A 15,236-nucleotide genomic window follows, 5' to 3' on the forward strand; every position below is an offset into this window, starting at 1 on the left:
GTTAGACTTTTGAGTTTCCTTTTTTGTAAATTACCTGTTCATATAGTTTGTCCATCTTTCCATCAGGGTTCCTGTGCTAGTTAAGTATTAGCTATAATTATCTGAACTTTTGAAGTCTTTCTTTAAAAAATCTCACCCTACCTGTAGGACACAAATATATTTTTCTACATGTTCTTCTATTAACTTTCTGGATGTATTGTTATATCTAGTCTTAATTTTATTTACAGTATAAGATAGGGATGGGTTTCCCAGGTGGCTCAGTGGTAAAGAATCTACCTGCCAGTGTAGAAGATGCAGGTTCAATCCCTGTGTTGGGAAGATTTCCTGGAGAAGGAAATGCCAACCCACTCCAGTATTCTAGCCTGGGAAATCCTACAGACAGAGGAGCCTGGGAAGCTACAGTCCATGCGGTTGCAAAATAAAGTCAGACACAACTGAGCAACTAAACAATAACAACAAATTAGGTAGGGACACAGTGAGCCAATTTCCCCAGCACTGAATAACCCCTCTTTTACTGAATAACCAATTGATTCGTGGTGCTATATTGTATATTAAGTCCCATATATACATGGATTTATCTCTGAACTCCGAACTCCCTATTCTATTCCATCCTCTATTGATCTGTTCTTTCACAAACACTACCTTGTGTTTTTTTTAACCATGCCCGCCACCATATTTAATGTTTTTGACATCATATTTTACATCTTTCTGCTTTGTGTATCCCTTAACTACTTATTGTGGATATAGGTGATTTTACTGCTGTTGTCTTTTAAACTCCCTACTAGCTTTATAATTGGTTGATCTATTATCTTTATTGCACATTTGCCTTTACCAATGAGAGTTTTCCTTTTGCAATTTTCATGTTTTTAATAATAGTCTTTTCTTTTCTGCTTGAAGAAGTCTCTTTAACATTTCCTGTAATGCCAGTTTAGTGGTGCTGAACTCTTTTAGCTTTTTTTATCTGTAAAATTCTTTATCTCTCCTTCAAATTGGAAAGGTAGGCTTGCTGGGTAGAGTATGGTTGCAGGTTCTTTCCTTTTATCACTTTGAATATATCATGCTATTCCCTCTGGCCTGCAAAGCTTCTGCCGAAAAGTCAGTGAAAAGTCTTATGGGAGTCCCCTTGTATGAAACTAGTTGCTTTTTTCTTGCTGCTTTTAAGATTCTTTTTTAATTAATTAATTTATTTAATTTTGGCTGTGCTGGGTCTTTGTTGCTGTGTGCAGGCTTTCTCTAGTTGTAGTGGGCAGGGGCTACTTTATGTTACACTGTGAGGGGCTTCTCATAGCAGTGGCTTCTCTTGTTATGGAGCTTGGGTTCTAGGCACTCAGACTTCAGCATGGGCTCAGTTGCCCCTCAGTTCAGTTCAGTCACTCAATCGTGTCCAAATCTTTGTGACCCCATGGACTGCAGCACACCAGGCCTCCCTGTCCATCACCAACTCCCAGAGCTTGCTCAAACTCAAGTCCATCAAGTCCGTGATGCCATCCAACCATCTCATCCTCTGTCATACCCTTCTCCTCCTGCCTTCAATCTTTCCCAGCATCAGGGTCTTTTCAAATGAGTCAGTTCTTTGCATCTGGTGGGCAAAGTACTGGAGCTTCAGCTTCAGCATCAGTCCATCCAATGAATATTCAGGACTGATATCCTTTAGGATGGACTGGTTTGATCTCCTTGCTATCCAAGGGACTCTCAAGAGTCTTCTCCACCTATTATACAGAGCGAAGTAAGTCAGAAAGGAAAATACCGATACAATATATTAACACATATATATGGAATTTAGAAAGATGGTAACGATGATCCTATATGCAAGACAGCAAAAGAGACACAGATGTAAAGAACAGACTTTTGGGCTCTGTGGAAGAAGGCAAGAGTGGGGTGATTTGAGAGAATAATAGCATTGAAACATGTATATTATCATATGTGAAATAGATCACCAGTCCAGGTTCGATGCATGAGACAGGGTGCTCAGGGCTGGTGCACTGGGATGACCCTGAGGGATGGGATGGGGAAGGAGGTGGAAGAGAGGGTCAGGATGGGGAACACATGTACACCCATGGCTGATTCATGTGAATGTGTGGCAAAAACCACTACAATATTGTAAAATAATTAGCCTCCAATTAAATTAAAAAAAAAAAAAAGTCTTCTCCGACACCACGGTTCAAAAGCATCCATTCTTTGACACCCAGCTTTCTTTATCTTCCTGGACCAGGGATTTGAACCCATGGCCCCTGCAATGGCAGGTGGATTCTTAACCACTGGACCACCAAGGAAGTCCTTTAAGACTCTTTACCTTTAATTTTTGCCATTTTAATCATAAAGCATCTTGATGCGGACCTCTGGATGCATCTTGTTTGGGACTCTGCTTCCTGGACTTGGATGTCTGTTTCCTTTCCCAGGTTATGGAAGTTTTCAGCTATTATTTCTTCAAACGAGTTCTTTGTCCTCTTTTCTCTCTCTTCTCCTTCTGGGACCCCAGTAATGAGAATGCTAGTACACTTGATGTTGTTCAAGAGGTCCCTTAAACTATCCTCAAGTTTTAAGTCTTTTTTCTTTTTTCTGTTCAGTTTGGGTAATTTCCAGTCTGTCTTCCAGTTCTCTGATCTATCTCCTCTGTATCAGCTAATCCACTGTTGACTTCTCTTAGTGTTGTTGTTTTTTTTTTTAACTTAAGTTATTGTTTTCTTTAGCTGTGTTTGGTTTTTCTTTGTATCTTCCAACTCTTTGTTAAACTCCCCTGTGTTCATTCATTCTTCTCCTGAGTTCATCAAGCATCCTTATGACTGTTACCTTGAGTTCTATTGGATAGATTGCTTATCTCCACTTTGTTTAGTTCTTTTGAAGCTTTGTCTTATTGCTTCATTGGAACATATTCCTACATCTTCTCATTCTGTCTCATTCTCTGTTTTTATTTCTGTGTATTAAGTAGGTCAGTTATGTTTCCTGACCTCACATTAGTAGCCTTATGTAGGAACATCCTATGGAGCCCAGCAGCACACTTGCTCTGGTCACAGAGTTATATACTCTAGGAGTGTTCCCTGTGTGGACTCTGTGGGTCCTTCTATTGCAGGGGGACTGACTCTTGTGGGTATGCTGGCAGGTGGCGCTGGCCCCTGGCCTGGTTGGCTGCCAGGCTCTGAGCCAAGTGGCAGCTGCTGGCCCATGGTGGGCAGTGCCGGATTCTGGCAAGGCTAGCTATGTGGTCCAGGGGGGTCCACGGCTGATGCTGGATAAGTGGGTAAATGCTTTGTGCTAATAGAATAGAGAAAGGATTTAAAAATAGCACTTGCCAGTACCAGTGTCCTTGTGGTAGGACAGACTCCCCAAAATCACTGTCACCAGCATCTATGTCCCCAGGGGGCATCCCAGTTGCCTTCTGCCTCTTTGAGGGGCTCTCCAAGATAAGCAAGTGGGTCTGACCCAGGCTTCTTTCAAATTATCTCCTCTGCACTGGAACTCACTTGCCACTATTTCCCACATCCCAGACTCTGGCCTCAACAAGGGTGGTCGGGAAAGACCTCTCTTTGAGCTGAGCCATCTGAGCCAGGACTTGAATGATGAGAATGAATCACACAGAAGAGCATTCCAAGCCTAGAGAAGAGTAATTACTACACTTCGAGGAGGAATAAGTTTGGCATATTCAACAGATTAAAAGAAAGCCAATGGAAAGAGGGAGGGGTACAAGGCAGAGGCAGAGCATGCAGGAATTTATAGGATGTGTTAAGGATTTTAGATTTTATTCTAATTGCAAAAAGCCATTACAATCAGAGCCACTGATTGGAGAAGCTTTTGGAAGGTCTAAGCAAGTGAGAGAAAGGATGAGATAGTATCACTTTTACATTATAAAAATATTACCCTGGTTAAAATATAGAGAATAGATGCAGGTGGGGCCAGGATGGCAGGAAGAGACCAGGTAGGAGGTATGACAATGATCCCACCCTTTCCTTGCGATATTAAATCAAGAGCCACAGAGAAGGGCCAGGATGGAAGCTGCCAGCCCATGATCAATTAATCTGCCATAGAATTGGATCTCCTCATATTAGTAAATCTAAGGAATAGTAAATTATGTCAGAACATTTCTTTGCTGTTAGGGTGCTTTTAGTTGATCTTCAAAGGGAAGATTTAGAAGCCAGTTATGTTAGCCCTTGGTAGGAAGAAGGCAAGTGGTCTTCAGAGCTTAAAGACCTTCCTCAGAAACTCTGCTTAAGATAAAGCCATCCAAGCTGTTGACTGCACAGTTAATTCTATGTTCCCACTGGCTCCTTGAAGGCTATTGTTACCTCGCTACCTTGATTCCTACTGCCACCTCCTGAATGAGGTCTCACCTCCACTCTCACCCCCATCTAATTCATTCTCCACACTACAGGGAAAATGCTATTTTAAAAACTTGAGCTTAAAAAATAAATAAATAAAAAATAAAAACTTGAGCTTAAAGTCCATTAGTGGGCTCTTCATCTTATTTCCTTCAGGAGAATGTCCAGTTCCTTAAATGTCATGATCTAGTCCCTCTTATTTCCCCAAGGCTTTCTTTCACCCACTCAATTCACCTCTTTCTCTTGTTTCCTGGCTGAAACCTGCAGTTTCCCAGATAGACCACGTTTTGCACAGACCTAGAATATCCCTCTTCCATCAATTTGTGACTAATTTCTACTTTGGTTCCTAAAATAAGAAGCACTTTCTGATTAGCACTTGCTAACCCCTGCCCCATACTCCACTACTCACCCTACCCTCACCAGCCACAGAATTTACTACATGTGCACTTCCATATTTTGATAGCTTCTTGTTCAGTTCAGTTCAGTCATTCAGTCATGTTCAACTCTTTGTGACCCTCATGGACTTCAGAATGCCAGGTGTCCCTGTCCATCACCAACTCCCAGAGCCTACTCAAACTCATGTCCATTGAGTCGGTGATGCCATCCAACCATCTCATCCTCTGTCGTCCCCTTCTCCTCCTGCCTTCAATCTTTCCCAGCATCAGGGTCTTTTCAAACGAGTCAGTTCTTCACATCAGGTGGCCAAAGTACTGGAGCTTCAGCTTCAGCATCAGTCCTTCTGATGAATATTCAGGACTGATATCCTTTAGGATGGACTGGTTTGATCTCCTTGCAGTGCAAGGGACTCTCAAGAGTCTTCTCCAACACCACAGTTCAAAAGCATCAATTCTTCAGTGCCCAGCTTTCTTTATGGTCCAACTCTCACACCCATACATGACTACTGAAAAAAACCATAGCTTTGACTAGATGGACCTTTGTCGGCAAAGTTATGCTGTCTAGGTTGGTCATAGCTTTTCTTCCAAGGAGCAAGCATCTTTTAATTTCATGGCTACAGTCATCATCTGCAGTGATTTTGGAGCCCAAAACAATAAAGTCTCTCAATGTTTCCACTGTTTCCCCATCTATTTGCCATGAAGTGATGGGACCAGATGCCATAATCTTAGTTTTCTGGATGTTGATTTTTAAGCCAGCTTTTTCACTCTCCTCTTTCATTTTCATCACTTTCCTCTTCACTTTCTGCCATAAGGGTGGTGTCATCTGCCTATCTGAGGTTGTTATTTCTCCTGGTGATCTTGATTCCAGCTTGTGCTTCATCCGGTCCGGCATTTTGCATTATGTACTTTGCATATAGGTTAAATAAACAAGGTGACAATATACAGCCTTAACATACTCCTGTTTATCTCTTCTCCAGAGTACTCAGAACTTGGGGTTTTATTTGTTTTTTTTTCTCCCACCAGAGTATGAGCAACCTGAAAAATAAGACTGTGTCTTATGCTTCCCTATATTTCAATCTCTTATCCCAATTTAAAACCCAATAGACACTTCCTATATGTTTGCTGAATGAATACACAAAAGAATAAACACATAAATCAATTGGAAGATACTGTGAAGGAAGCCAAGGTGGTAGGTGTGACAGCCCATGTGAGCTAAACAGACAAATTTTCCCTGTCCACAGCCTCAGACTTGTTCCCCAAACTTTGCTACCCACAAATCCACTTCTGAGAAAAAAGTGTAAAGGTGGGTGGCCAGAGGTGGTCTCACCTGTGCTAATATGAAACAGCACCTTTTGTCTGCAGTTGCAGAGTCTTTCTGAGATTGTTCTCAGAGATAAATACTGATATCAGTAGATTGGGCAGACACTCTCCAAAGCCATTAACTCTGACCATTTTAAAGACCACATTCAACAACACAAAGCAGGTAAGGGACAGAGCAGGGACAGGGTCTCTCCCCTCTCTCCCAGCCAACTGGGGGCACTCTGCTTGCACTGTTTATCACAGAGCTCACTTCTCTCTACTCAGCATTCAGCCTCCAGATGCCCAACAGAAACCAATTTCTGAGCCATTCTTCCAGTGAATGCCCCGACCCTGTGGATCTCCCAATTACATCTAGAAACACTTAGCTGTAAGACATTTCAGTGTACCAATCGCTTGGCATTGCTTTCCTCTTAACTTGGTAATCACCACAGCCTGTGCTTTAAAAAAAAAAAAGAAAGAAAGAAAAAGAAAAAAGCCTCTTTGTCAGGCCAGGTCCTAGTAATTGTATCGAAGGGAAAGAGAAGGAAAGCCTTCCAGTTTTGGTCTTCATCCTAAAATTTCTGTCTTGGGAAAACTACTGGGATGATCTACGTTAGGGTTAAAGGTGAGTTTTTCGTATTTTAGATGTATAACGTCCAGAGAGCTAAGGATGCCCCCCAAAATGCCCTGATCATCTCCTAAAAACATATGAAGCCACAGTGTACATGCAATGAACAAAGCACATTGGGAACCAGTGTGTTATATATTATTAACTAAACCAGGGCCCAATAACCCCACAGGAGAATTTAATGGTAAAAACTGGGACACAAGGCTTAAACTCAAGGATAATTAGAGTCTCTTATCCCCTCTTGCTCAATCTACACATCTTGAGACCAGCCTACTCAAGACGTGCCCACTGGGAAAGGGAAAGAGAATGAAAGGGAAAATGGGAAAGAAAAGAAGGAAAGAGGGGAGGTAGGGCGAGAGAGAGACAGACAGTCTGTTTATCCACCCTGCCATGTGGATGTCAGCAGAGAAAGCGGATCATTGCACCCCTTAGAGCACAGTCTAGCTAACCAATTCCACTTCTGGACTCTTTAAGAAGAGGAAAACATACTAGAGGAACCGTGGAGTTCAAATCCAGCTGGTCTTCAGTCTCATCTGAAGAGCTTTAGTTAAATACTGATTCCTGACACCCAGTCCCCTCCCACCACCCCTCCCCCCCCACTGCCCCACAGCATTCTGATTGAGCAGATCTGCTGTAAAACCCAGGGAACTCAGTTTTAATAGTCTCTGGTTTAGGAACAATTAATGAGTCTGCTTCCTCTCAACAGCTGAAAAGGAATAATTTGATCATGGACTGGTGGTGGGAGGTAAAACTTTGACAGTCTTGAAAGCTGGAGTAGGGTGAAGAGCAGTGGTTTCATAGTAAACGTCTCCTTCAAGCTCCCAAGATGTGAATATTGCTGCCCCAGATAGTCTATACAAGCAAAATGCTTTTGGTTCTTTCCATTAATGCTACAGACTAAATTATAGTAAGTGGAACTCTAAGCCATAACGTGGACCTGCCATTTGTCAAAGGTAAAGCAAGCACATCTAGCAACCATGCATCAGCCCTGCACAGGTTTGGTGAGCTCCTCCACTAACCAGTCCAGTGGGGGGGTCCCAGAAGGAAGAAAACATGCCCCTTCCTCTCCCAGGGTGCAGTCTGCAACCTTCATCCTATCCAAACTTATACACTCCTTGAAAGTAAAAGTGAAAGTCACTCAGTCGTGTCTGATTCTTTGTGACGCCGTGGACTATACAGTCCATGGAATTTTCCAGGCCAGAATACTGGAGTGGGTAGCCTTTCCTTTCTCCAGGGGATCTTCCCAGCTCAGGGATCGAACCCAGGTCTCCCTCATTATAGGCGGATTCTTTACCAGCTGAGCCACAAGGGAAGTCCAAGAATATTGGAGTGGGTAACCTATCCCTTCTCCAGAGGATCTTCCTGACCCAGGACACTCCTTAGGTCCACTTTTTTCTTAATTTGATTTTAACCCGGTTTTCTGACTTTATCAAAATGCATCCCTTTTTTATATGACAGCCATTTAGATATGTAAAAGCTTCTTTCCCCCAGAACAAGTTATCTCATTGTCCTATATTTGTTGTTGGTAGTTACCTTTAAAACAACTAGTATCTTTGAGCCTTTTGAAAGGATCTAAACAGAAATATTAAATAATCAACATTATCAATGTGAAGGAGCCTATATAGGATCATTTATTTGTCTGTTCTAAAGTTTGGCCTGGTGTTATATGTGTATTGGGAAGAAATGTGGGGTTCTGGCCCCTTTAAGGAACTGAGGCGGATTCAGAGGAAAGGGCTGTTAGTGCATAAGGCAGAAGTGAGCTGAAGGCAAGCATGTTTTATGTTCATCAAAAATGAGAAACTCAAGCAGTGAGAAGAAAATAAAGGAAAAAGGAAGGCAGACAAGCCAGTTGCTCTAAAGACCAGCTAGAGAATATCCTGGAAGCCAAGAAATAATCACTGTGCTCCCAAGGTGGCAAGGGGGGCAGGGGGGAGGTGCTCACTCAAACCTGTCCCTGAAATGTAACTGGACCCTCTAGGAACAGGTGGGATCAGGTACTCTAACGAGCTCTTGGACAGGCTGGAGATGCAAGGTGAGAGCTTTTCTATAGCTATTAAGGAAATACATTTTGGAGGGTTAAGATATTTCATGTGAACAAAGAACTTTGAGCTAACTTTAATCTTTGGGGCCTTATATGCTTATAAGATAAATATTTGTCGTTGTTTAGTTTCTAAGTCATGTACAACTCTTGCGACCCCATGGACTGTAGCCCACCAGGTTCTTCTGTCCGTGGAATTTCCCAGACAAGGATTCTGGAGTGGGTTGCCATTCCCTTTCTCCAGGGGATCGTCTCCGCCCAGGGATTGAACCTGAGTCTCCTGCTTGGCAGGCAGATTCTTATGATGATCCATACGATGTTCATTAATCATTTGCTGTCTGAATAGCTGTAGATCCAGCTAACTGTATCATAGGGTATAGTCCCCATTTTAGTAGTGTAAGGAGTACTTGACCTGGAGTCTGAAAACCTAAGTTCAAGTGAACAGAGAAAGTCATGTGATCTTTCTGAGCTAGTTTCCTTCTCTGTAAAATAAGTCTTCAATCTATAACAATGTCTTCCTCTCACGTTTCTTGCAAGAATTACATGGAAATAAATGCACACTTGGTAAAGTACTAGTTCTATGGGACTATTTTGTATTCCCTGGCGGAACATGCCTGAAGCAGGTGGTGGCTTGTTCTATGCTACCTTAAATGGAAGAGAACATAATCCATGGTGTGGCAGTATGCTGGACAGTCCTTATGCAGGAGGAGTTAACACATCTCCAATAGGGGTCTTGCATTAAGCCTACCAAACCACCAGAAGCTCTTACTAACACAGATGTTTCGTTGAGATTGCTGTTATCTGCCTTGTTCGGCATTGTGCTGCTGCTTGGTCCGGCCCACTGGGTGACTCTCCAACTGGCCCTCTGTTATACCTGCAGTGCACCGGTTCTGCCACGAGGGGCCGCTATAGGGTCCCATGAGGTCCCTACCCCACCTCTCTTCAGGATTCTGCTACAGTTCGCAGGATGCAGAACCACAGCAGTGCACCACCCTTTCCATTGACCCAGAGATCTTATGTTTACAGGGCACCCAAGGCAATTTTCCTCCCGTGGCAAGCTCTGCCTTTAACTAGCTCCCATCAGCTCCTGCAGTCCAGTAAAGCTCCTCCCATGGGACCTCTGCTTTCTGGCTTGCCTGTTGAACATTAAAATCTGCCCTGAAGCCAAGCTCTTCAAGACACATGATTTAAGCTTCTCTTTCAGCTAATTAGATATTGTTCTACAAATTGGGCTGTTCTCTCTGAAAGATGAGCAGCAATTTATTTCCTCTGCCCTCTCCTTAAACTTAAACTGAACTGTAAAACATGGCCATTTGATTGTTTAGTCCAATCAGGAGATTATTTTGCATGAGAAACAGATATCCATCTTCTTGCTAATACTAAGCCTGTTTGGGGCCTTCCTTATGAGCTGCTGTGAAGATGGTGGACGGCTGTGCTTAAATCCCTCTCATTCTTTTGAGATGTGGGCTCTGCGGTGATTTATTGTGGCCCATGTATCTGTAATCATTGCCTAAGTAACCTATCACTCTCTGTATTAACATACTTTCACCCTTGCTGGAGGAATATTTTTATTATCCTCATCTTTCTGATGAGAAGACAGATGCCAGGAAGTCAGGCTATTTGCCTAAGCTAAACAAGTGGGGGAGTGGAGGAGTCACACAGTAAACCCAGCTCTTTGGTCTTCAGATCCCATAAAGCTGTATACTGTCTGATAAACCCAACATCAGTTGAAGATTCAGTGAAGAATCCTTACAGCTCTTGATGAAGCACTGTCAGATTCTCTAAAATGTTTTACAGTCCAAGGGGCTCTGATGCATAGTGGGAGGTCCCTACCCCACTATGGAAACTGCCTCTTTTCCTGTGCAGGGGGCCGGGTCTTCCCTCATCCTCAAGACTGTGCCCAGCATTTGATGAACGGAGACACTCTGAGCGGGGTTTACACCATCTTCCTCAACGGAGAGCTAAGCCAGAAGTTACAGGTGTACTGCGACATGACCACCGATGGGGGTGGTTGGATTGTAAGTACCTATGGCTGTTCTCCAGGCATGCCAGCAACCTTGGTGCCTATGTCCACCTGGCTCAGCACCCATCCATCCACACTTCACCATTCTTTGGCCATTTTTTCATCCACTCTCCTCCACCCCCACCCCACAGGTCCACTCTGGAACTCTGCATCATCCTCAGGGCCCTTGTTCAGCAGCCCTATCACAGGTTTGACCAGGCAGAAGAAGGAATAAGAATATGAGGCTGCAGTGGCCCAGCCAAGAAAGGGGGACCCAGGAAAACGGCTCCTTGTGGGGAGATAGTTCATGCAGGAGGATGCCAAGGAAAGGGAGAAGTAGCTCAGAGAGGCCCAGGGTCTTGCCTGCTGAAAACTGCAGCTATGATAAGGAGTAGAGGAGGTGAGTCCCTCGCAGGAGGAGGGAAGTCTCTATGGGGAGGTGATCAGTATCTTTCTGTGGGAGAATCACACATGGCGGAGCAGTTAAGGGGCAGAAAGTGGATGACCACCTCTATTTACAAAGGCCACCCCGTCTCCATCCTTTCCTGGCCTCTCTGGTTCTTCCCCACAGTCTTCAGGGAGCAGCAGTGGTGGGGAAAAGAGAAACTCCATTTCCTATCACGCTCCTCCCATGTCCGATAGGGCAGTACAGAGAGAAGAGAATGGGCAGCCTGGCGAACAGCCTCACACATCACTGCAGGCCACTCTGCAGCTGGGGGAGGTCTGGCAGCCTGGCTGGAAAGCAGCCCAGCATTAGCGGAGTCAGTGCAGATGGAAACCCATCCCCTTCACCCCCCTTCCTCCTGAGGATCCCACCTCCAGCACCAACACACCATGCTGGATTTTTCACAGTGCCAAATGGATGGTTGTTGAACAGAGTCAAATGGTGGCTGGGCTCCAAACAGTCACTCTTGGGAGATGTCTTCTTTTATGTTTCTGACATATTTGTGCCTTCTTCTTAAAGCGTAATCGGAAGTTGAAGTCGAGGCTGATGTATTGGAGGTTAAATGAAATTAGCACTTAAACGGCTCAGAAAGCGAATGATACACACTCGCTTTGCCTGGAACAAGATGATGACCTTACTGGCTGATCTGAAATGGGTCCCGTTCTTTTGGTGAAAAATGCTTTCTGCTGCATGCCACGGTGTGAAAAGATGAATTTGAGAGCCTAGCCTATTTCCCTTGACTATCAGGAGTTTGATGTGTATCCTGAATCCTTTCTACATTGCAGGGGTGCAAATTAGTGTCAACATCACACCCCAGCCTATTCATCAAGGGCCCCTGTGCTTCAGAGAAGGGCTCCGAGCGTCTCCTGCCATGACCGCTGTGCAAATCCCGAACTCTCCACTGCAGTGGTCCTTACCTGAGTGTCTCTGTCACTGCAGATATAAAACTCAGTTACAGCAGCTTTACTCATTAAAGTTTATTTTCCTTAGCATTTTTTTTTCATTTGTCCCCCTTTCTCTTCACAGGTGTTCCAGAGGCGGCAGAATGGCCAAACTGATTTTTTCCGGAAATGGGCTGAGTACCGTGTTGGCTTTGGGAACCTGGAGGATGAGTTTTGGCTGGGTATCACCTCCTTTTTTTGTTTCCCTTCGAATGCTTCTCCAGCTTTTTGTCCGTCTCTCTCCTCTCTGTGTCCATCTGGGATTATCAGAAACCCTGGGTCTGTTGAGAAGTTGACAGCTCGTGAATTGCTTTCAGTGCCTCTTGCTCTGTTTGGCTCCACTATTGATCTGTTTTTATCTTGTGGTGGTGTTTTCCTCTTTGCTCTGTCTCTTCCCATCCTCATTAATAATAGTCTCTTATGCTGATGGGTCTTGACCTGAGGCAACTTTTACAAAGGGAGTGAGCTGCCTGATGGGGGAGGGGGGGCAGGGGGAGCAATAGGCTGGCGGGTCATCTCTCAGAAGCCAGGCATCAGCCAGCCAGCCTGCAGGCCAGGAGGAAAATGAGACAGTCACTCAGACCTTGTTCCTTGGAGGAATATTATTACCTGACTTGGGATGGAAAAGGGAAAAATGAAAATGACATTAGAGGTGACTGGCAATTTCCTAGAGGTCTGACACAAGCAGGAGGTGTAGATTGAGAACCGAACTGGTGTGAGAAGGTAAACACACACCCGACCCAGGCAGATGGCAGAGGATCCAGTTCCAGAAAGCAGTACATTTATTATTCCGTGCATCTCCCTGTTAGGTTTTCACAGCGATCATGAAGGGAGGCCAAGGAAAGGCAATAATTGTCTTCTATATCTGTGGTCTCCTGTCTATCTCCCGCTCAGCCTCATCATCTTTCTCTTGGACGCTCCTATAAGAACCCCATAACTGGCCTTCCTGCCTCCTGGATCAACCATTGTCTACATGCCCACTAGAACCATCTCCCTCATGCCAAAATCTGGGGCAATGGCTAGCCCCATCTGTAGAACTTCTAAGTGAGACCTCATCACCGGCACCTTAGCTATGCTACAAGGCCCTCCTCTTGGGCCTGCTCCCCACCACCAAGAGCCCCATTCCCTTTCCCTGCACCAAACTCCAAACATTTTCTTATTGAAGTACAGTTGATTGGAGGTGTTTCAAGTATACAGCAAAATGTGCAGTTATACATACACACATAAATACATATATCTATTCTTTTTCAGATTATTTTCCATTATCAGTTATTATAAGATGTTGAATATAGTTCCCTGTGCTATATATAGTAGGTCCTATTGTTTATATATTGGGTTCGTCAAAAAGTTTATTCAGATTTTTCTGCAAGGTAGTATGGAAAAACCCAAACAAACTTTTTAGCCAATACAATATTTGTATATAGTAATGTATATCTGTTAACTCCCAATTCCCAATTCATCCCTCCCTTTCCCCAGACTCCAAAGCCTTAGAATCACTAATGTTTCCTTTGCAAGGAACCTCTGCCTATCAACTCTCCCCGACCCCCATACACCTTGCTGTGCTTCTCTGCATATTCAAAGCCTCAGCACACCTCCTCTTCCCCAGTAGGACCTGTCCTATCCATTTTTCTCTAGCTTTGCCTGCAGGAGCAGTCTCTCTCTTTTGTGGCCCAAATCAGAGTCTGTTTTCCTTTCTGTCTCTCTTGACTATACTATGTAAACTTCTTTCAGGCCTAGGACCTAACCATATTCATTTTCAACCTCATTACCTGAGGATAGTAGGTACCTAAAGTGTAGACTTTATTTTGGGGGGCTCCAAAATCACTGCAGATGGTGACTGCAGCCATGAAATTAAAAGATACTTACTCCTTGGAAGGAAAGTTATGACCAACCTAGATAGCATATTCAAAAGCAGAGACATTACTTTGCTAACAAAGGTCCATCTAGTCAAGGCTATGGTTTTTCCAGTGGTCATGTATGGATGTGAGAGCTGGATTGTGAAGAAAGCTGAGTGCCGAAGAATTGATGCTTTTGCACAGTGGTGTTGGAGAAGACTCTTGAGAGTCCCTTGGACTGCAAGGAAATCCAACCAGTCCATTCTAAATGAGATCAGTCCTGGGTATTCTTTGGAAGGACTGATGCTAAAGCTGAAACTCCAGTACTTTGGCCACCTTATGTGAAGAGCTGATTCATTGGAAAAGACTCTGATGCTGGGAGGGATTGGGGGCAGGAGGAGAAGGGGCCAACAGAGGATGAGATGGCTGGATGGCATCACCAACTCGATGGACATGAGTTTGGGTGAACTCCAGGAGTTGGTGATGGACAGGGAGGCCTGGCGTGCTGCAATTCATGGGGTTGCAAAGAGTCAGATACGACTGAGCAACTGAACTGAACTGAAAGTGTAGATACCAATCAATCACTCAATTGATAAGAATTTATTGAGTGCCTATTAGATGCCCGGATCTGTATTTGCTGATGAATGTAATAAAAATAGAAGGTAAAAAAGGAAAGAGAAGTGAATAGGAAAGTATCCTTGCCTTCTAAGAGTTTGCAAACAGCTTGGGAGGTAAGTGTAAAGCACAGAAATCGATGTGCCCACAGCGGACAGTGCTCATGCTTCCCCAGCCTCAGCCACTGGACGCCACAGTCACTTCTGGGAAACATCTGAACTGTTGCATGCTTGAATTTTCTATATATCACTTTTTAAAAAAATTATTTATTTGGCTGTGCTGGGTCCCAGGTATGGCACATGGGATCCACAGTTGTGGTATGTGGGATCCAGTTTCCTGACCAGGGACTGAACCCTGGCCCCTTGCATTGGAAGCTTGGGGTCTGGACCACTGGACCACCAGGAAAGTCCCTATGTATCACTTTTTTAAAATGAAATCTATTCTTTTGTGAAAGAAACATCACAGCATTGCCAAAAACAGAAAGCGAATCATCATGTGCCATAAATAAAAGGGAATCTTAAAAATAAATGCAATGAAAACAGCAAAAATATTAAATGCCAATTGTTGCTGGTGCTAGTGGTGTTAAAAATGGAGATTAGAAAGTGCTGAGTGTCAAACCACAAAGCTTTTTTTTTTGTTGCTGTTCAGTCGCTAAGTCATGTTTGACTGTTTGCAACTTTATGACCTGCAGCATGCCAGGCTCCCCTGTCCCTCACTATCTCCTG

At 44.0% G+C, this 15,236-nt stretch overlaps 1 protein-coding gene across 1 annotated transcript in view; it reads left to right on the forward strand.

Annotated features, from left to right (window-relative positions):
* The window catches only part of TNR (tenascin R), a 93,591-nt gene that overhangs the window by 66,494 nt on the left and 11,861 nt on the right, over window positions 1-15,236 (forward strand). Inside the window, exons 17-18 of the mRNA XM_040263923.1 lie at window positions 10,540-10,691; window positions 12,147-12,243. Coding sequence (XP_040119857.1) covers window positions 10,540-10,691; window positions 12,147-12,243 — 249 coding nt within the window. The remainder of the gene's footprint in view (window positions 1-10,539; window positions 10,692-12,146; window positions 12,244-15,236) is intronic.

The sequence above is a fragment of the Oryx dammah genome, unplaced genomic scaffold (assembly GCF_014754425.2).
Source record: "Oryx dammah isolate SB20612 unplaced genomic scaffold, SCBI_Odam_1.1 HiC_scaffold_21, whole genome shotgun sequence".
NCBI classification, from domain to species: domain Eukaryota; kingdom Metazoa; phylum Chordata; class Mammalia; order Artiodactyla; family Bovidae; genus Oryx; species Oryx dammah.